This window comes from Leopardus geoffroyi, chromosome X (genome assembly GCF_018350155.1).
Source record: "Leopardus geoffroyi isolate Oge1 chromosome X, O.geoffroyi_Oge1_pat1.0, whole genome shotgun sequence".
Taxonomy (NCBI): Eukaryota; Metazoa; Chordata; class Mammalia; order Carnivora; family Felidae; genus Leopardus; species Leopardus geoffroyi.
Window position 1 is genome coordinate 59,063,487 of NC_059343.1, and position 22,727 is coordinate 59,086,213.

At 42.7% G+C, this 22,727-nt stretch overlaps 2 protein-coding genes across 4 annotated transcripts in view; one reads left to right on the top strand and one right to left on the bottom strand.

The window, feature by feature from the left end:
* Positions 1–590: 590 nt before the first annotated feature.
* PIN4 (peptidylprolyl cis/trans isomerase, NIMA-interacting 4) overlaps positions 591–22,727 on the top strand; it is a 70,653-nt gene continuing 48,516 nt past the window's right edge. Inside the window, exons 1-5 of one of the 3 annotated variants that reach the window (XM_045470712.1) lie at positions 741–1,011; positions 2,967–3,016; positions 3,508–3,581; positions 10,814–10,933; positions 11,315–11,491. In XM_045470712.1, coding sequence (XP_045326668.1) covers positions 944–1,011; positions 2,967–3,016; positions 3,508–3,581; positions 10,814–10,933; positions 11,315–11,473 — 471 coding nt within the window. In that variant the 5' untranslated portion in view covers positions 741–943 and the 3' untranslated portion in view covers positions 11,474–11,491. Of the gene's footprint in view, positions 713–740; positions 1,012–2,966; positions 3,017–3,507; positions 3,582–10,813; positions 10,934–11,314; positions 11,492–22,727 lie in introns of those variants that run through there. The other 2 variants (XM_045470713.1, XM_045470714.1) reach the window with 2 other exon arrangements.
* Positions 14,719–22,727, bottom strand: part of ERCC6L (ERCC excision repair 6 like, spindle assembly checkpoint helicase) — a 35,396-nt gene continuing 27,387 nt past the window's right edge. The window contains exon 2 of the mRNA XM_045470711.1: positions 14,719–19,470. Within this exon, the coding sequence (XP_045326667.1) occupies positions 15,813–19,470 (3,658 nt within the window). The 3' untranslated portion in view covers positions 14,719–15,812. The remainder of the gene's footprint in view (positions 19,471–22,727) is intronic.

Below are 22,727 nucleotides of genomic sequence, written 5' to 3' on the forward strand. Positions count from 1 at the left end.
CTAAGCAATACCCCACTGAGGAACATTTAGACCGCTTCCAATTTTTCTCCATGACAGAGTTCTGCAAGAGGCAGAGGGGTGATAGCTTTTTTTTTTTTAAACTATCTTCTAAATCCAATCAGCTACAACTGCAGAATAAAATTTAAAAATGAAAAACCTCAAGAGAGAGCAAGGCCTATGCGTAGGAGAGAGCAGGAGGAGGGGGCAACCACCGCGACTCTTCCTCCTTTCCCTTTGTCTGGCGGCCCCGCGGGATTGGCTAGAGCCGGCGCCAAGGGACTGCAGAGGCCCGCACCTTCCATTACGCATGCGTGGAGGAGATGGGCAGGGCAGTGAAGGAGCATGGGAGCTAGCGCAAATAATGGCGTGCGATAGAAGGAACAGCAACAACAAAAAAAAACGCAAAGGCGGGGTTTCCCGCCCCTGCTTCACCATTGGCTCCGCCCCTCTAACAGAACCGAACTTCTTATTGGTCAGACATCTTCAGCTCCATTGGTCCGCGGGCCCAAGGACTGGGTCTGCCCCAAATTATGCCTGCTTCCAGGGCCACAGCAAAAACTGTCAAGTTCGATGCTGTTTTCAGGCATTTGTTTCGGACATGCCCGTGGGGCCTGAAGGGGCTTTGTCAGGCAACCGAGGCCTTTGACAGTACAGCCCCAAGATTCGAAGATGCCGCCCAAGGGAAAAAGCCGTTCCGGGAAAGGGGGGAAAGGTAGAGCGGCCAAAGCAGCCAGAGACAATGGGATCGGATGAGGAGCGAGGGGAGGAAGCCGACCGGCGACCCCCAGGGCCCGGGACGGGGCAGTGGGTGGCCAGTGACTAAAGGATTGACCCGGAAGTGAGAAGTTGGAGACAGTGCGGACTTCTCTGGAAAGCCTTTATTGAAAACGTAGGGGAATTAGATGGTAGATAGAGGAAGGCAAAGGACTAAGAGGAAGTTTTGATGGTTTCTTCAAAATGGGGAAAACTTGAGAGTGAGGCTGACGTAAAGGATCCGGTAGAGTTAGAGAGGTAAGGGGCCAGAAGGAGTGAAGTTGGAGAAAATGGGGTCTAGGACAGAGGTGGAGAAGTTGACCTTTGAATAGGAGAAAGAACACTTTATGCTCGAGGCCATAGGGAAAGAGACGAGGATGGGTGTGGTTGTAAAAATTGGGGCCACAATGGGGAGTTGTTTATAGGATATCATGATTCATGGCTTCAATTTCTTGTTAAAGTGGAAGGCAAGGGTAATTTTTAAGACCGAGGGGCAAGGACTGAGGGAGGTTCTTAAGAGTGGTAAAGGTTTGGAGTCGTCATTGGGGGTGATGGGAAAGGGAAGGAAACACTAATAAAAGGATCAGCCCTCAAGGCTGAGAGCCTAAGGTTGAAGGCCATGAATTTGTAGAGGACACAATCTGCACAGTCATGATTTACCTGGTAACTTGCAACTGACACAATATAAGATTGAAAAGAGCTAGGTGTAGCCTTGAGCCAAGGTTGAGGGTTTGTTGGACAATGAGAATAGAATAGCAGAACAAGTGAATTAAGGGTGACAGTGGGAACACAGATGATGGAGCATGGGGTCCAGACTGGCAGGGGAAGGAGAAATGGGTAGCCCAGGGAAACACATCAGGATAAAGGTACCAAAGTTGGGAGTGATTTCTGTGAAGTCAGAGAGCCTGTGTTGTGGGAGTGAGGCATGAGAAGGCTGGAAGAACATGAAGTTGTAGCCAGAGACTGAACTGTTAGTTCTCGGTGGCACAGTTCCATCGTGTTGTGCCCTTGGGAGTAGGTGGCCTGGAGTAGAAGGCATGGACATTGAGGAGGAGGGAGGTCCAGAAGTGTGAAGTTAGGTTGTTGGGTGATTCCTCAGCCTAGGTGGTGAGGTCATCCAAGATGATGGCAAGAGTGAGGATGGAAAGGCAGCCTGAAACTGCTGCCAGAGTCCTCAGTCAATCAAAGGGAGTGAAGTGGTGGCAGTCAGAAGATGGCAGCATCCAGCAGGGGAGAGGCTGGGATAACAGGAATGCATCATCGTTCAAGAGTGAATGTACAGCAAACCCACTTAAGAGTTTGGTGTAATAAAACTCCTTTGGCAGTAACATTTTCCTAGGCATTTGGTGATCAGCATTTTGGGTTTTCAGTTTAGTTGGACATTTATTGAACAACTGTTGTGTACCAGGTACTGTGCTAGGCATTGGAGATACTAAGACAAGTAAGATGGAATCTCCTGATTAAAACTTTTCAGTGGTTCCCTATTGTAGGTTCCTTAGTGGGGCTCATAGGCCCTCATGCCCTAACCTTCAGCCATTTCCCCAGGGCTTACTTATCTCACAGCACTCACACCTCAGACTTGGATTCATCCATAGTTTCATACACACCACGATGTTTGACCACCCTGGGGTGTCTCCTCATCCTTGTCCTTTCTTCACTTAGCTTCCGTTCATCCAGGAAACCTTTCCTGACTGGCTAAAATGGCTCTCTGTGCTTCCACAGCCTCTGTCCATAGATCACAGGTCATTCTCCTGAAATGATCTGTTTACCTATCTGTCTTCCCCAGTAGAATATGAATTTCCTGAAGGAAGATACCATGGCTTGTTCATCTTTGTATGCCCAGTGTCTAATAGTTATTTAGGAAATGTTTATTGAACTGAACATTTAATCAAGCAGTAGTTCTTAGGAACATCAGCCTCTAACAGTAAGTATGCTGCCACAAACACCAAAGTTGGTGTAGTGGTGAGATGACATAATAGTAAAATGTAAGATGCTCCCTGTGGTGGTTAATCTGAATACCGACAACTTTTCTTAGTAAGGTATCAATAGGCAATGCAGGAGACTCCAGGAATTTGGACAATGAATACATTCTTTAGCCAAATATGGGTGGTGGGAAATTTGATCTTTATTTAAAATAGATTCTTAGAGATTTTACTTATTGGAATTGTGAGTACTCAAATACATAGTTGCAGTGCTTATTAGAAATCTTACAGGAGTAGGGCGCCTGGGTCGCTCAGTCTGTTAACGTCCGACTTCGGCTCAGGTGAGGATCTTACGGTTTGTGAGTTGGAGCCCTGTGTTGGGTTCTGTGCTAACAGCTCAGAGCCTGGAGCCTGATTCAGAGTCTGTGTCTCCCCCTCTCTCTGCGCCTCCCATGCTCATGCTCTGTATCTCTCTGTCTCTCAATAATAAATAAATGTTAAAAAAAAAAATCTTACAGGAGCTCGGGGATTTGCCCTTAGAAGCAGGATTTCAAATTGGGTCCAGAGAATCTGGACCAGACTTTTGGCACTCTCATTCATCCATTAGCACACTCACTTGTATATCTGTTTTCTATGAAGGGCTTATGTGGGCATGAATTTCTTGTTTTAAGAGAGGTGAGTCACAGATTAATTGTAGCTTCATGTAGTAAAGTGGCAGAGTGCCCCTTTGAAGCATGGTGCTATGACAGAAGTATCCACTCCTCTTGTATTGGACCTTTCTGTAAATGTCAAGATGCATTTTAAATGAGTACCTATGATCTCTTCTCTAAAGGGGGAGCAGCCTCTGGGAGTGACAGTTCTGACAAGAAGGCTCAGGGTCCCAAAGGTGGTGGCAATGCAGTAAAGGTGAGTTACTAGTTCCTTTTCTTTCATGTTAAATATAAATAACATACATATACATGTGTTATTTTGGTACCCAGAAAAGGAAAAGACAGTATGCTTAACACATTCTAAGAGGCTAGCCTACTTACTACTGGGGCACCTGGGTGGCTCAGTCAGTTAAGCATCTCACTCTTCATTTCAGCTCCGGTCACGATCTCACGGTCATGATGACCAGTCGTGATCGAGCCCCTCATTGGACTCTGCACTGAAACGGTGTGGAGCCTGCTTGGGATTCTCTTTCTTTTTCTCTCTCTTCCTCTTCCCCCCCCGCCAAAATAAACTTAAAAAAAGAGGCTAGCCTACTACTGATAGGAAATCAAGATAACATAAAATTGGAAAATAGGGACCAGTCTCACAAAGTAATTCCATTTTATTTATTTTCTCAACTGTTCCCTCAAACATCCAGAATTTCTTCATACTTTGTATTGTTTCTTAACATGTATTAAGTTAGATCTTCCCAGTAAATGAATGAACTGTTTGTCAGAAGGAAATAATATTTAATATTTTATGTTGCTCCCCCAATTGGTAAGCTACAATCCAGGGACCTGACCATGAACATTGGGATGGGAGGCAATCACAAATAACTATTTGAAGTACTTGACCTAGTACAGAGGAGTGTTATCTGCCCTGGGAAAACAGAACCTTACTACTTAGTGCTACGTAACAAGGCAGTTTCATTGTTTCAGAGTATGGGATCCGATACTTGGATTCATTCATTCAATAAGGATTTAGTGACATCTGCCCTGTGCCAAGCAGTGTACTGAGATGGTTTCTGTATTTAAAAACAAAAACAAAAACTGGCACCAGGGTGGCTCATTCAATTGAGCTTTCAATTTCAGCTCAGGTCACAATCTCATGGTTCATGAGTTTGAGCCCTGCGTTGAGCTCTGTGCTGACAGCTCAGAGCCTGAAACCTGCTTCAGATTCTCTGTCTCCGTCTCTGTCTCTCTGTCCCTCCCCTGCTCACACTCTGTCTATCTGTCTCTCAAAAATAAATAAACATTAGGGGCGCCCGGGTGGCTCAGTCGGTTAAGCGGCTGACTTCAGCTCAGGTCATGACCTCGCGGTCCGTGAGTTCGAGCCCCACGTCGGGCTCTGTGCTGACAGCTCAGAGCCTGGAGCATGTTTCAGATTCTGTGTCTCCCTCTCTCTGACCCTCCCCTGTTCATGCTCTGTCTCTCCCTGTCTCAAAAATAAATAAAACGTTAAAAAAAATTTTTTTTAATAAAAAATAAAAAATAAATAAATAAATAAACATTAAAAAAATCTTTAAAAAATCCAGCAGGTAAGAGATGGTTTCTATTATCACAGTATACTTGGAGCAGTTAGGTAAAGATAAATTTCACTGCTGTATAATAAGTGGAGTAGTGGATTGCATCGTATAAACCCAGCCATGCACACGCAGCCAAAAAAAAGAGAGAGGGAGCATAGAAATAGTGTGGGCTTTTCTACCCACTTTTCTTTTCTTTTTTTTTTTTTTCAACGTTTATTTATTTTTGGGACAGAGAGAGACAGAGCATGAACGGGGGAGGGCCAGAGAGAGAGGGAGACACAGAATCGGAAACAGGCTCCAGGCTCTGAGCCATCAGCCCAGAGCCCAACGCGGGGCTCGAACTCACGGACCGCGAGATCGTGACCTGGCTGAAGTCGGACGCTTAACCGACTGCGCCACCCAGGCACCCCTCTACCCACTTTTCTACTCAATGACCCTATGCCCCAGAGAAAGTGAGGTAGGAGACATTAATCAGCTTCTCCATAGTAGACCTCTGTTCTCGTATGAGCATCCAGTTATGTGAAGTGGGATTCTGGTATCCAAAGAGAAGTTCTCATAAAACGTGGTCCCTAAATATAAACCAAGTACTTCATCTGATGTTCAGCTGAAGAAGTTGTCATTGTTGCCGCAGTCTGGGGAGATAGGCTGTGTTGGGTTTGATGAGGGCTGACATGTTGGTCTCCAGTATGGCATCTTCATAAGGGATATTGTAGGGAATTTTGGCCATATGCAATTTTCACCTTATATGCTGACTTTTACAAGCACCCAACACAAGAGACTGCTCCACTGCACATGGCTTCAAAGAGGATTCTTGCTCTTTCTGGAAAAAAAATGAGTTCAGTGTGGCTGTGCATGAGGTATGTGGAAAGAAGTGGCACATAGGAAATTTGATTAGAACTAAATTCTCTTGCTAAGCTTTTTCTTTTGAGATTATTTTATTTTATTTTTATTTTATTTTGGGAGAGAGAGCAAGCACATGAGCAGGGGAGGGGCAGAGAGAGAGGGAGACAGAGAATCCCAAGCAGGCTCTAAGCTGTCAGCACAGAGGCTGATATGTACCTCAATCCCACAAACCGTGAGATCATGACCTGAGCCAAAATCCAGAGTTGGACACCTAACCAACTGATCAACCCAGGCACCCCATCTTTTGAGATAATTTGAGACTCACATTCCACTTGTAAGAAATGGTACATGTGCTGTTTCCCGTTTCCCCCACTGATAACATGTTACATCAAACTCTAGTACAACAGCACAACCAGGAGGTTGACGTTGATCCAGTAAACATACAGAACATTTCCATCACCCCCAGAATCCCTCTTGTTGCCGTTTTATAGCCACACCCACTTTTCTCCCCCACCTTCCCTCTGTCCTTAACCCCCGGCAGCAACTGATCTGTTCTCTATTTCTATAATTTTATAATTTCAAGAATGTTACACGAATGGAATGACACAATATGTAACCTTTTGGCTTTTTCACTGGCATAATTCTCCAGAGATTTCACTTATCAATAGTCTATTCCTTTGTATTGCTAAGTAGTGTGCCATGGAATGGGTGTGCCGTAGTATGTTTAACTGTTCACCTACTAGAGGACATCTGAGTTATTTCTGGTGTTTGGAAAGGTCCCAGTAGGAAGGGAACCCTGGAACCCTCCAGCCTTTTAGGGGCTAGGCTCCTTCCACATCCTGCCATCCTGCTTTCAACCCCACTCCTGAGCACACACCCTGCCTTGTGTCTCTAGAGCTGTCCGGATTCTGAAATCCACCTGCCAACCACAGCTTCCCTCCTTCCCCTTTGCTTCCTGCCTCCCCCAGTCTTGTTCTGTTCTTCTGTGCACATGGACCTCTAGCCCTCGAGCCTGCCTGTTCTTCCCACCGTCTCCCGGCTTCATGTCTGTTTCCAAGCCCTGTATGTTCTGTAGGCTGGAAATTAGATCAGAGAGCTTGACCACTGGATGTCGGAGCCCCGACTCTTCCTTTTGGTCAGCTGTTGCATCCACCTGCCAGACTACCAACTCCAGATCATCCAGTAGTCTACTTCCTTTACATTAAAATTTTTTTTAATGTTTGTTTATTTTTGAGAGAGAGAGACAAGGAGAGGGATGGAGGGGGTGCGGACAGAGGATCCAAAGCAGGCTCTGTGCTGACAGCAGCATGCCCAATGAGGGGCTTGAACTCACGAACTGTGAAATCATGACCTGAGCCGAAGCCAGAAGCTTAACTGAATAAGCCACCCAGGCGCTCCTACTTCCTTTACATTTAAACCTAGAACTGCTGGGCCCTGCTGGAGAGTCACACAGCCTTGGGAATTGGGACCACTAATTCCTGGTCTCTAACCTTAGCTAGGCTCTCAGTACTACTCAGCAGTCCTCTGCCACTCACTTCAAGCCATCCACCACCCTGCTCCAGTCCGTCAGTAGATAACTTCGTCCATTGTTTCTCAATCCTGCTGTACATCAGATTCGCCTAGATAGCTTCTCAAACTACCAATGTCCTGGACCTTGGTGGATTTTTTGTTTATCTTTTAAAAAATTTTTTTAATGTTTATTTATTTTTGAGAGAGAGTGAGAGAGAGAGAGCATGAGTGAGGGAGGGGCATAGAGAGAGGGAGACACAGAATCTGAAGCAGGCTTCAGGCTCTGAGCTGTCGGCATAGAGCCTGATCAGGGCTGGAACTCAAAAGCCGTGAGATCATGACCTGAGCCGAAGTCGGACGCTCAACCTACTGAGCCACCCAGGTGCCCCTCAAAAGCACTAGGACGATTCTGAAATACTGCCAGGGTTGACAAACACTGACCCAGTGTCACAGGATTGGTGTGAGGATTTCATGAGAGAAGTGCTTAGCACATGCCTAGCAAATAATAACTTTTAAATATTGTTAAATTTTCAGAAGAAAATGGAAACCTGATCTATTGTGAGGAACTCGTTGGCTTTCTGGCCCCCTCTCCAACAAAGTTCTCTTCACCCACATCTCCTTTCTCTGTCTTCTCATCTTTCTTTCTTTAAGACTAATAAGTTTTTCAAGCAGGGCTCTGAGTACCAGGCCTTATCCTGCATCATGTCCACCCTGTTTCTTTGCTGTGTCTTCAACCTTTCCCTCTACTGCATCTTTCCCTTCATTCTGAGACCTCTGCCCAGGGACCTTTAAAATACGTACATGTTGGGCTGCCTGGGTGGCTCAGTCGGTTAAGCGTCTGACTTCGGCTCAGGTCATGATCTCACAGTCAGTCCTTGAGTTTGAGCCCTGCGTCGGGCTCTGTGCTGGAGCCTGCTTTGGGTTCTGTGTCTCTCTCTCTCTTTGCCCCTCCCCCAGTTGTGCTCTGTCTCTCTCCCTCTCTCTCTCTCAAAACTAAACATTTAAAAAAATTTTAAAAAAGCAAATAAAATATAAAAAACAATAAAAAATAAAAATAACATACATACATGTCTGTGACCATTTTCTTCTGATAAGAGCCCTTTCTCTTTTTCTACCTCAGCTGGGGGAGTACCCCACACGGATTTCCTTCCTGCCTCCTGTCTCTCCCTCTGTCTGCCCTCCACTATCTGGCTTCTGCAGTTTCTACTCTTCTGAAACTGCTTTTGCTAAGGTCATCAATCACTCATTACTAAATTGGTTGTACTTTTTACCTGATCACTGCCGCATTTAAGCCTGTTGATCATTTCCTCCTTGAAACTTTCTTTTGGCTTGGTTTCTATTAACACACCTTTCCTACCTTTCTGGCCTTTCTTTTTGTATTATGGTTATTGAGCTTTTTCCTTGCTTATTGCTTAAACATCAGTGTTCTCCAAGGATGTCTTTAACCTACATTTCTCCTATTCTCATTCTACGTAACCTCCCTGGGCAATCTCATCACCTCCCATAGTGTCAGCTGCTACCTCTGTGCTAATCACTCCCAAATTCTCTGTGGGTTGGCTCTCTTGTTTTTTAAGTTTATTCATTTATTTAGAAAGAGAGTGAGAATGCACAGGAAAGGCAGAGAAAAAATCCCAAGCAGGCTCTGCACTGTCAGTGCAGAGCCTGACGCGGGGCTCAAACCCACAAACAGCGATATCATGACCTGAGCCAAAACCAGGAGTCGGACACTCAACCAACTAGGCTACCCAGGCGCCCCAGGATTGGCTGTCTTCTAAGATGCCAGTCTTACACAGTTGCCAGTTGGTCACATTGCAAACCCCACAGGTACTACAGACTCATTATGTGTAACCTGTCAGACTGTCCAGACCAAAATACTTGTTTATTCATGTATAAAGTGCTGGGTGGTCTCCCCTTTCTGTGATCATGAATGCTGTAATTCAGTTCCCAGTAATTGTACCAGAAGGTTGCTTTGTGAGTGTAGAAGCATAAAGAGGGGGGCATTCTAGGAGCTATTTTGGCCAGGCCAACTTGAGGTCTTGATGAACTGTCCTTGTTTCCCAACATGTATCTCTAGTGTCCAGATTGTTCCTGTCTGCCCGGGACAGTACATTCTGTACATCCTGTACATTCTATATAAGTTTGCCTCTCTGAGCCCTGCTTTTTGACACATTCTTTCCTTTGCTATCTATGTTCCTATCTCCTGTGTAGCTCTTCCATCGGGAAGTTATTCCTGTGGGCCTAGAATCTCTTTGCCCCCAATTGCAATAGTTGAACCCTGAAGACAACCTTGATTTGCTTGTCTCCATTTATAAGGGAGACACCTTTAGCCCCCATCCCAGTGTATCACTTACAATATGAAACAATGGATTGTGTTTGAGAAATTGGAAATCCTGCAAAATGGCTACCCTGACAAAACCAGTTTTCAAGATAGAGTGATTTTAATAAAAACACATGGCTTTATGTAAACATAGGTCAAACTTGAATACTTCTATAGGATTGAGTATTCTTAATCAACATATGATACTTTTTCAAAGTGTTGAATTGTGAGGAGGCTTTATGCCTTGGGCCTTTTCTCATAAAAAATATTTCCTAGTGGGTTTTTAAATATCATCCCCACTCTGATGAAATAACAGCTAACCTTTATTGAATACTGACTGCATCACCTCAGTCTTCACAACCCTATGAGAACACATAAGTACTATTATTATCTCAGTGCACAAAGGGGGAAACACTTAGAGGTTTAAGAAAATGCCTACAATTGGGGCACCTGGGTGGTTCAGTCAGTTAAGTGTCTAACTTCCGCTCAGGTCATGATCTCACAGTTTGTGGGTTCAAGCCCCACATTAGGCTCTGTGCTGATGGCCTAGAACCTAGAACCTGCTTTGGATTCTGTGTCTCCCTCTCTTTCTGCCCCTCTCCCACTTGTGCTCTGTCTCTCAAAAATAAATAAATGTTAAAAAATTTTTTAAAAAGAAAAAGAAAATGCCTGCAATTGTACAGCAGAGGTGGGATTTGACTCAAGGGCCTAAGCTTCCAACCATTCTGTTTTCTCTTCCTGTTACCATTGAAGTACATGGTTAAGATGGTAGCTTCCCACAGCCAGGTGCCCATTTTCCATCTAAATCAGATTTCTGAGGGGTGCCTGAGCTCAGTCAGTTAAGCGTCCAATTTCTACTCAGGTCATGATCTCACAGTTTGTGAGTTCAAGCCCCATGTCAGGCTCTGTGCTGACAGCTCGGAGCCTGGAGCCTGCTTCAGATTCTGTGTCTCCCTCTCTCTGCCCCTCCCCTACATGCGCTCACTCGCTCTCTCTCTCAAATATAAACACTGAAAAATTTTTTTAGTAAAAAAAATTTTTAAGTTAATTTAAAAAAAATCAGAGTTCTGAGATAGTGTCTTGACATGGGAAACAAGCTTGTGGCCATTGCCCAACTGAGCAGACTTCAGGGTTTTGTTGCCATAACCTGATCTATTTTTTCACTACTGGGGGTAATACAGCATGACTGCTGTACTGTGAGAAAAGGAATTGTTTGTGTCTCTCAAATTATATGACCATACTTTTTCCTTGTAGGTCAGACACATTCTGTGTGAAAAACATGGGAAAATCATGGAAGCCATGGAAAAGTTGAAGTCTGGAATGAGATTCAATGAAGTGGCCATACAGTATAGTGAAGATAAAGCCAGGCAAGGGGTATGGTGTTGTTTTCATTTATCCCCCATGGAGGACACACAGTGGTAGGGGTTATTTCTATGTTCTGCCTTTAATTTTAGCCATATCTTGGTTTAAAGATCTTAAAGCAGAAATGTACAGTTGCGTACAGGACACCTGTTGTCTAAGACTAGGCACGGCCAAACTCGCACAGCTGAGACACCTGGCAGCATTGTGAGTGCTTATGTGTTCAGTCCAGGGTTGGATCTCTTTCACCCATTTGTCCTTGTCAAGCCCACTTCTTTACAGCCCAGGCAAATAAAACTAGGAACCTTAGCATTTGTGTTGGGAAATTCTCAAGCTACTGTAGAACTGTTTCCTCTGGAGGGCCACCTGACGTCACATATCTTTTGGGTTTTTCAGGGTGACTTGGGTTGGATGACCAGAGGTACCATGGTGGGACCATTTCAAGAAGCAGCATTTGCCTTGCCCATAAGTGGGCTGGATAAGCCTGTGTTTACAGACCCTCCGGTTAAGACAAAATTTGGATATCATATTATTATGGTTGAAGGGAGAAAATAAAATTGTATGTAAAACTGACAGTGTTTTATACAATTCTGTTTCTTTTTTTAAAAAAAAAATTTTTGATGTTTTTATTTATTTCTGAGACAGAGAGAGACAGAGCATGAGCAGGGGAGGGGCAGAGAGAGAGAGGGAGACACAGAATCTGAAGCGGGCTCCAGACTCTGAGTTGTTGGCACAGAGCCTGACGTGGGGCTCGAACTCATGAGCTGTGAGATCTTGACCTGAGCTGAAGTCGGACGCCCAACCGACTGAGCCACCTAGGTGCCCCTGTTTATTTCTTTAAAAGGTGTTGAGTAATCCTTGTATTTTATGAACTCTGTCATTGTGGGTTTGTAGGCACAAAATGAGGTGGGGAAAAGTTAGTGTGCACACTATAGTGGGTATTCAGTCAGCTGTTCTCAAAGAGAAGTCAAGCAAGGGCACCCAGCTGGCTCAGTCGGTAAAGCATGCAACTCTTGATCTTGGGATTGTGAGTTTGAGCCCCACATTGGGTGTAAAGTTTATGTAATTAAAAAAAAAAAAAAGAGAAGTCAAGCAGACTCCTTTTAACCTTAAGTCTCTTTTCCCTCAGAACTACTGTCTGTGATTCTCAGTATACCCCGTAAGTTAATTTAAAAATCATCTCTAGGGGAGCCAAATACCTAGTTTACACTATCCACACATTGAGTTGGACATCAAATAGATGGATTAGCATATGAAAATCCTAAAATAAGCAATAGGCAACACTTGTTTTGTAAGTTAGCCAACTTTGATCTGCCAGGACAGTTATTAGCTCCAGTGTCTTAATATAATATGCTGTACATAAAGGCCATTCAACATGAACTCTTTTTATTGTGAACTCTTCTTTTTAAATAAACATTTATTGCAGGCAAAAAGGCACTCAGTTCTTCTACCAGTTGTTTGTACTAGACTAAGCAGCCAATGTTTTGTGTATCTGCATTTTTTATTTCACATTCCCATATTTATAACATACAAAAATGTATAAAGAATTATAAATACTGTACTGCTTCAAAAATAAAACTTTGCCAACATAACCACATGATTCTTAACAGTGATTCTTTTAACACACTGTGTTCTTGCTCAGCTGCATTTGACATAGAAGTTTCTTATTTTAGAGGAGTTTCTGGGCATCCTAAGCAGGTTAGTCCTCCAGGAGATTTTCCCCACTGAGCAGACTAACGGATGCCCCATTCCCTCAGATACATAGATATACCAGTATGTATTGAGAGATGTTCGAAATAGTAGGCCTAAGATGAAACTTCTAAAAACCCCACTCAAAACAATGTGTCTAAATAAGGGCTATAAATTTGGAAAATCTTGAAGAAAATTCTGAAAAGCTTTATATGCATGAGACACTACCTAGTTAGCATCCTTTGCTCAGGACATTGGCTTACCCAGGATACTGACTGAATGCCTTTTGCAGGGTGTCACCCACAAAGTAAAACGTGCTGGAAAGGTGGAGTAGGAAAAGCAAACTTAGAGATGCCTGGGTAGCTCAGTCGGTTAGGCGTCTAACTTCGGATCAGGTCATGATCTCACAATCTAGAAGTTCGAGCCCCACGTCAGACTCTGTGCTGGCAGCTCAGAGCCTGGAGCCTGCTATGCATTCTGTGTCTCCCTCTCTCTCTGCCCCTCCCCTGCTCACGCCGTCTCAAAAATAAACATTAAAAAAATAAAAAGCAAACTAACTTGTGGCATGGAAAGAGAAAGCAGTGATAGCTACCTTGTGAGAAAGCAGAGCAAGAATGGGTCTCTGACACCAAGCGACCCTTTGGGAAGTTAACTTTGAACTGGCAACTAAGGTTCTAAAGGAGTTGATAAATGAGAAAACTAAGGATTTATACCGACTTATACATATTATAGCACATGCCTTCAATTCTGCTTTGAAATTACATCTTTTTCACTAAGTTCAATGCTTAATGAACCAACTTCATTCAGAGTAAAATAACTGCAAATTAAAACCAAAATGAGATCTTGCTTTTTACCTATCAGATTGGCAAAGTTCAAAACATTTAACATATTGTTAAGGGTATGAAGAAACAAGTATCCATTAATGGTAGAAATGTACATTATTATAACCTCTATCGAGAAAATTTGGCAATACCTATCAATATTATAGATACGGGGGCGCCTGGGTGGCTGTCAGTTGAGCATCTGACTCTTGATTTCGGCTCAGGTCATGATTTCACAGTTTGAGTTTGAGTGCCGCATTGGGCCCCACACTGACCGTGCAGAGGCTGCTTAAGATTCTCTCCCAAAAGAAAAAAAAAAGAAAAATTACAAATATACCCTTGCACCCAGCAGTTCCATTTCTAGGAATTTATCCCATAGATATAATACATGTGTAAAAGGTACAAGGATATTATTCATCACAGTGTCAGCTGGAAATAAATGGACTATCCATCAATAAATGATGGTGTATCCATTCAATAAAATATCATACAGCTGTGTTAAAATTAAAAACTGGTGCAGAACAGCATATATAACATACTATCATTTGGGTAAGAACATAGATATACAAACATATACTTGTGCTTGTACATATATACTGTCCTTGGGAATGGTAATCCAGAACTGGGGGCAGGGCAGGTAAGAGACTTTATTTCATACCCTTAGATCAGGGGGTCTTAATCTGTTCTGTGCCATGGAGTCCTTTGGCAGTTTGCCCAAGTCTATGGATCCCTTCTAAGTTGCTTTTATTTTTTTTAAGTTTATTTATTTTGAGAGAGAATCCCAAGCAGGCTCCATGCTGTCAGCACAGAGCCTGACACAGGGCTCAATCTCACAAACTGTGAGATCACAATCGAGCCAAGATCAAGAGTCGGACCGGACCGTTTAACCAACTGAGCCACCTAGGCGCCCCTACCTGTAGTTTTTTAAATTGTTTTATATACAATATGTAGATTTAAATTATATATATTTCATATTTTCTTGAGTTCTGTGTGCTGTTCTAATTACTGAACCTGAAGGTGCAGTCATAGGAATCCTCAATTTGTAGCCAATTTGGACAGAAGTGTGGATAACATGGGGGCCCAATACTAGCAATTGTCAACCGAAGTGAGGGCAGTTTTATGGGAGTGAGCACTTGAACCTGTGGAGTCTGACTGGAACTCCAGGTAGTGTCAGAACTGACTTGAATTGTAGGACACTCCATGGATATCTGCCAAAAACTGGAGGACTGGTGTGGAAAACCTCCGCACATTTGGGGTCAGAAGTGTTGTCAGTAAAAACATCTCAGTATATTCAGTGAAGCAAAGACAGTTTATTATGGTAACTTTTCACCAAGTAACACATGGTTTAAAAAACTCCATTTCACTCCCTACTGTGTGATCTTGGGCAGGTCACAGCCTCATTGAGCCTTAGTTTCCTCAACTAAAATAAATGCCACCCTCAACCTCAAAGGATTATGGTAAGGATTAAACAAGGAACCTATGCAGAATACCCAATACAGAGCAGGTACTTCATAAAAGCTAGTTCCACTTCTCAAGTGCAGAGTTCTGTATTGTACTTTGTTTCTGAGAAGCAACTGAACTCCTTTTCAGTCTACCACCCAAAGATCTGCTATGCTGACCTGTATCAGAATGCAGTGGGAGGTGAGTGAAGAATGGCTAAGTTGTTGACAAAGTGACTCCGGGGTCAGGAGCCAGTGATAAAGAAGCCTGGCACCAGGTACCTTATCCCAGCCTTCTGCTGGAGTGAGCTGAGGACACAAAATAGCATGTTAATAAGCAGGTCACAGATTCAGAATTCCAATAAGCTCCTGCTTAAACTAATGTGCTTCCATATGCATTTGCCAGTGTCATCTCAGTGAAAGAAAGCAAATGGAGAAGAAAACACTGAGAAAAGTGACTTTATTTTCTTACCTGAAGTGCGATATACAGAAATGGTCATTTCCAGAATGAAATGAAGACTGGCAAGAATAATTTCACAAAAACATTTCTAGAAATCACATAGTTCTATTAAGTTGACAGAGCATGCCACCACACTGAGCGTGGAGCCTGTTTAAGATTCTCTCTCTCCCTCTGCCCTCTCATGGACTCACGCCCTCACTCGCTGTCTAAAAAAAAAGTTTATAGAGCATGCCTAAAAGAAAAATATAAGCCTATTCAAGTAAAGAAATATTAACCTAGTGTTCAGAATATCAGAATATATGTACAGGAGAGGGGGACAGGAAGGAATAGGGAGTAAATGCAGAATTTACAAAATAGTTAAAACCAAAACCTTGCTTTTTGAGATCTCTCACCTTAAGCCTAAATGCTTCATGCTCCCAAAGAATCCAGTTACAGGAACGAATTCATACTCAGTGTCTCATTTTAACAATAAACAGGTTATAGTCTTAAGGTTTATTAAGCTGCTTATACAAACTTAAAGTCATGAGCATGACTTCAGGATCGGCGCTTTTTATGTCAAGTGCTTTAACGAAGCAGTTTAAGGCCTCCTGTATTTTCCCACACTCTTTCAGTTCTTTTCCACGAATTACAAGGGTCTCATAGTCATTCACAGCCTCCATTGCCTCATCCTGGGGAGAATCAACCAACTGTCTGCCAGACAAAGAGGTCTGTCCTGGGTTGCCAGGAGAGGTCTCTTGAGCCAAAGCATGAGGCTCAGGTGTCATTAACTTATTTTCTGAAGGCAGCGTTTTGCCAGGAGGGTCTTCTGTACACTCTGAGACTTCACCACTGCTTTCCTCGGCTCCTTCCTCCAGGTAATCTTCAGCAGCCTCTGCTTCACTGCTGTTGTCAAGTCTTTCCTCCATATCCTCCACGTGGTCTAAAACCACATTAACAAGAGACCTCCTAGAAGCCAGGGATCTTCTAGAGGTTACAGACTTATTTATACTATCAGCCATTTTCAGTGAAAAGAACATTCCTGGCGGACTGATGTCACTTTTGGGAGTGGAAGCATCAAACTGTTTTACAGATAACAACTGAAAGGGAGGTGTGTTGAATGGATCTGTGCTTGAAGTATCTTTAAAAGTATCATCTTCATCTTCACCATCTGAAACGATCCTTCTAGCTTTCCTTCTGACTTTCACATTAACTATTACTTCTTCTGGCTCATCGTTTGTCTCAGAAAGATCCATACTGAGATGGGCTTTGCCATGCTCGACCTCTGCTTCAGAATTAGCTGCAGCACCGCACAGGCTATTTTCATTCTCAACATGCTGCAAAGACTGCCTGGAAAGATCTTGTCCATTGTCTGCAGCAGAGTCTTCCAAGAAAAGATTGAAATCACATGCATACTGTGATGAGGATGCTGAAGGTTCCTCTTCCAACTTGGCCTCACTGCCTTGAGCATCCTGTAGTGCACCGTGGGATGCTGACACGTCATCATCAGCTATTTGAATTACAGATGTGCTTGACTCTGTATTTTGATTTGCACTGGTCATGAGACTCATGGGCCAGGGACTGCAGTGAAGTAAAATCTCATTGTCCTTCAGTTGATCTAGATGTGGCCCAAGATCAGCTCTGACCAATTTGCTAAGTGAATAATTAAAATTTCCCAGAGGGTCCTCTTGTGGTGCCTCCTGTGTAGGCCCCTCTTGCAATGTCTCTTTCTGTATAGCCATTCCCATGGGGTCAGTACAAATTTCGTCCACACTTCCACACCACTTGGGCAAAGTAGCCACAGAGTCAGCATCAAATGTGCTTTCACATGGGTGACTACCATCTTGTAAGACGGTAACGTTCATCTTTACATTGGAGAGATCTTGATTCCCATGCTCTTCAGGCAGATCATCAATGATTATACTTGCCATTTGGGAACTGATTTCTTCTTCCTGGGTTAAAAGTGGTGAAGGCCAAGGCTGCGGTTTCCTTGATTCAGGGCATTTCTTCTTTGTTTGAGAAGGAAATAGAGGTTCTCGCTGCCAGATCCCCTCATTTCCAGTCCTTTGTCTTTCCACTAAAAGCTCTGTATTTTGAGATTCTAATTCAACAAGGAATTGAGCTTTCTGAACCCTTTGTTGAATATAGTGAGATTCTTCGATCACATCAAGCTCTTCTTTAACAGACAGATCATGTGTGTACATCAAATCATGGTCTGAGATTCCAGCTATCCCCAAAGAGTGCAGGTAGGCAATGTGTTCATCTAGTTTCTTATCAGATCTCCTCTGAGCAGCGTGCAAAGACTGAAGCTGCAGCTGGGTTGCAGAGTTCTGAAAATCCTCAATTGTAAAGAGCTCTCTTAATTCTTGTTTAGTAAAATAACGGAAAGGGTTCTTATCGCCAGTAGTTTGTCTTATTAAGGAGTCCTTGAAAACTTGTCTTCTGTAGATTTTTTCCTCTACAGTCCCACAAGTGATCAGCCTATAAACTACAACATTTTCTTTTTGTCCAATTCGGTAAACTCTATCCACAGCTTGGGCATCAGTTGCAGGATTCCAGCTAGGGTCAAAAATGACCACTCTAGTTGCTGCAGTTAATGTTAAGCCAACACCACCTATTTGAGTGGTAAGCAGAAAAACAGAGTAATCTTTATTTTGCTGGAATAAGTTAATTCTTTTTTCTCGTTCCACAAGATGAGTAATTGTTCCATCGATTCGCAAAATCTTAAAGTGCCGATTCTTTAAGAGGCATTCGATGATGTTTAGAATTTGTCTTGACTGAGAAAACACCAGAGTCTGATGCCCTTCATCTCGCAATCTCTCAAGCAGCTCTATTAGAAATAGCATTTTTCCAGATTCTGCCATCAGTGTATCATCAGTTATTTGATCAATCTGGTCCACATCTGAGGAATCTTCCCCTTCATTTTCACCTGGAACAGAGAATTTCACAGACCCTAAATTCAACAAAAGACAAGCCCGTGCAGATAGCAGCCTAGGATGATCACACAGCTTCTTTAAGACACCTAGCTCAGCCAAAGGTGAGCGTGTCTCCATCAACAACTCCTTGATATGATCTAGAGACACAAATTTCCTGTATATTTCTTCTTGTAAAGGCACAAGACGTATCCAAATAATAAAATCATTTTTCCTGGAAAGGGAAGGCATTTCACAAATGGCATCAACATCTAGATTCTTTTCGCGAAGTCTAACCTCTGGGTTGCTTGACTTTTTCTTTTGTACCTCCTCTTTCGTCCTCCTGAGGAAATAGGGTTTTATGATTGTCATTAAGTTTTCAGATATTTTAAATCCCAAGGCTTTTTCCCCTTGGGTAGCATCCTTCTCTCTTGCTCTAGTAATAGGATTTTCATACTCCATTTTGAAAGTTTTTAATGTTCCTAGCAGGGACCCTTGACAAGCAAAATCAAACAGGGACCATAGTTCTTGTAAATTATTCTGGATTGGGGTTCCTGTGAGGAGGATGCGATTACGGGTAGGGATAGCCCGAGCACATATTGCTGACTTAGTAGATGAGCTTTTTATTTTATGTGCTTCATCAAGGATGACATAGTCCCACACAAACTCTTGGCCGTTCAAGCTTGAAAGCTGTTGCCAATTATTGATTAACATTTGGTACGTAGTGATAATGACACCATTCCTTTGCTGAATCCGATTGAGGTTTCTGGTACGTTCATTCTTACTAGGACCGTGAAAGGTTTTCACTCTCATTCCTGGAGTCCACTTAACAAATTCTTTTATCCACGTGCTAATGAGATTGGTTGGCATGATCAGCAGCACATGATTCACGAGTGTGGCATCAAACATACCAGAAAGGAAAGCGATGATCTGCACAGTCTTCCCTAATCCCATATCGTCTGCCAAGATGCCACCTTTTCTTCCATCCCTATATAGGCTATAGAGGAAAGCTACACCTTCCTTCTGGTGCTCAAATAGTTGGTTGTGGAGCTCTTGATAGAGCAGCAGACCAGAGTTGCACACATCTGTGAATTCATCATCTCCGTGTTCTGCCAACTCCTCCAAGGCTTCCTGTATTTTTTGGATTCTGCTCATCACCTTTTCATTGGGAAAAATGTCCTTTGCCAAATTAAAAAGTTTAAATGCTTCTTCCAGATCTCCATTCTTAGTTGCTTCTTTGGCCTCTTTCACGTATCTGTAAAAAAAAAAAATATATATATATATATATAGATAGATAGATAGATAGATAGACAGAGAGAGAGAAGATTAGAAAAGAAGGAAACAGATTGAACATTCAATCTGAGAACATGTTAGAGTCCATTTTGGAAACTAAACTGCAGTTGGGTTTTTAATATCCTCAATTCAGGATGGGAAAGATTAGCACAGAAGATGCCAATGAAAGCTGGCATTACTTAAGACACATACCCACCAGACACTGCCAGCAACACCTTCAGACATTATTTGTGAGAAATGTGCAAAGGTTATTGGTTCCACGGTATTTTTTTAAAATGTCACCCATAAGAAGTATGGAGTGATATTTTCTTGTAAAACCAACCAACCAGGGGTGCCTGGGTGGCTCAGTCAGTTGAGCATCCGACTTCTACTCAGGTTGTGATCTCACCGCCTGTGTGTTCGAACCCCGCATTGGGCTCTGTGCAGACAGCTCAGAGCCTGGAGTCTGCTTCAGATTCTGCGTCTCCATCTCTCTCTGCTGCCCCTCCCCGACTCTCACTGTCTCTGTGTCTCTCAAAAATAAACAAACATTAAAAAATTAAAAAAAAAAAAACAACCAAACCAACCAACCTATATCGTGGGAGCATGGAAACAGGAAAGATACCTGGGCACTTCTCAGACCTTATTTTTCTGGACCTCTGATACATTTGACACTAATGATCACTCCCTCAAAATTTCTTTCTTCCACTGGATTTCTATAGATTCTTCCTGGTTTCCTTCCCATCACTGGCCATTTCTTCTGTGTCTTTCTTGGGATCCTATTCTTCTTTCCATAGGGCTCAGTCCTGGGCCCTCTTCTCATTCCTTTTACTCTCTTCTCTGGCTTTCCCGGAGCTTCCACCCCCACCTATGTGCTCATGAAACCACTCTCTCCATTCCAGGGCTTGCCCCCAAACTCCAGTCTAGACTCACATTCCAAATGCCTTCTGCACATCTCCACTTGAAAAAAAATCTCACAGGCACCTCAAATTCAACTAATCCCAAATTAAACTCGTTATTTCCCCCTCTAAAAACATGTTTCTCCATTCATATGATAGTACATGACACTACTATCAACTTAGCCATACAAGCTAGAAATCTGAAGATCATCCTTGACTCCAATTCACATGAGTCATCCTTGACCTCTACCCTCTTTTAATCACCCTCTCCCCTAGCTGGACAATCCCCAAGCCCTACTAACTTTATTTCCCAAGTATAACCTGTGTCTCCATCTGCACTACCACTACTGTGGATTAAGTCACCATCACCTCTGGCCCAGGTAATGGCAACTTCCTACTCACTGGTCTCCTTACATCCACTCTTGGCCCCTCCAATACATTCTCTACATAGCAGCCAGTGATACTGCCTAAAACATAAAAGAAAAAAAATGTAAAAGAAATCAGGTCATTCCTCTGCTTAAAATTCTCCAGTGGTTTACAGTCAATTGATTTAGAAAGGAGGCCAAAACAATTCACTGAGGAAAGAATAGTCTTTTCAACTGAATATCATATGCAAAAGAATAAAATTGATCCCCTACCTCACACCATACACAAAAATTAATTAAAAATGGGTCACAGACATAAATATAAGAACTAAAAACTCTTAGAAGAAAATATAGGCGTAAATCTTCGTAACCTTGGATTTGGCAGTGGTTTCTTAGATATGATGCCAAACACACAAGCAACCAAAGGAAAAAGAAATTGGGCTTCACCAAATGAAAAACTTTTGTGTTTCCAAGGATACTACCAAGAAAGTGAAAAGACAACCCAAGCAATGGGAGAAAATATTTGTAAATCATGTATCTGATAAAGGATTTGTACTTAGAATATATAAAGAAATCTTGTAACTCAATAATTAAAAGACAACACAATTTAAAAATGGAAAAAGGATCTGAATAGAGATTTCTCCAAAGAAGATCTATAGATAGCTAGTAAGCACAGGAAATAATGCTCAACATCATTAGTCATCAGGGAAATGCAAACCAAAACCACAATGAGATACCACTTTATGCCCATTAGGATGACTAGAATCAAAAAGCAAGAAAATACCAAGTGTTGGCAACAATGTGGAAAAATTGGAACTCTCATAACACTGTTGGTGGGAATGTAAAATGGTGCAGCCGCTTTGGAAATAATTTGTCAGTTCCTCAAAAAAGTTACACATGGGGGTGGCTGGGTGGCTCAGCCGGTTGAGCATCCCACCTCAGCTCAGGTCATGATCTCACAATTTGTGAGTTCAAGCCCCACACTGGGCTGCTTCTGTCAGTGCAGAGCCCACATCTTTGGATCCTCTGTCCCCTCTCTCTCTGCCCCTCCCCACCCCCTCAAAAAAAAAAAAAAACATTAAAAAAAAGTTACACATGGGATTACTATGTGATCCAAGAATTCTACAATCACGTACAGACTCAAGAGAAATGAAAACATCTGTCCAGAGAAAATCTTGTACATGAATGTGCATAGCAGTATTATTCATACGCCAAAAGGGGAAATAACACAGATATCCACCAACTGATGAATGGATAAAAATGCGGTATATTGGGGCACCTGGGTGGCTCTGTCAGTTAAGGGTCCAACTTTGGCTCAGGTCATGATCTCTCAGTTTGTGAGTTCGAGCCCCGCATCAGGCTCCGTGCTGACAGCTCAGAGCCTGGAGCCTGCTTCAGGTTCTGTGTCTCACTCTCTCTCTGCCCCTCCCCTGCTCATACTCTGCCTCTCTCTCTCATTCTCTAAAAAATAAACATTAAAAAAATTTTTTTAATGTGGTATAGCCATATGATGGAATATTATGCAGCCATAAAAAGGAATAAAATACTGATTCGTGCTACAACATGAATGAACCTTGAAAATGTTTTGCTACATGAGTAAGCCAGTCACAAAAGAGCACGTTTTATTATTCCATTCATATGAAATGTCCAGAATAGGCAAATTCACAGAGGAAAAAGTAGATTGGTGGTTGCCAGGGACTGGGGGGGGGGGGGGGGGCTTGGGAATTCTGGGACTTGGTGGTGGTAACAGCTAAAGGGCAAGGAATTTCTTTTGGGGGTGATGAATGTACAACTCTATGAATATACTAAAAATTATTAAACTGTATAGTTTACATGGCTGAAATGTATGTATGGTATGTGAATTATACCTCAATAAAGCTATTAACAATAACAGAAAATTCTTCAGTGGCTTCCTGTGGCCTATATAATAGAGTTTAAGTTCCTTAGCCTGGCATTCCAAGCCCTCCTGATATAGC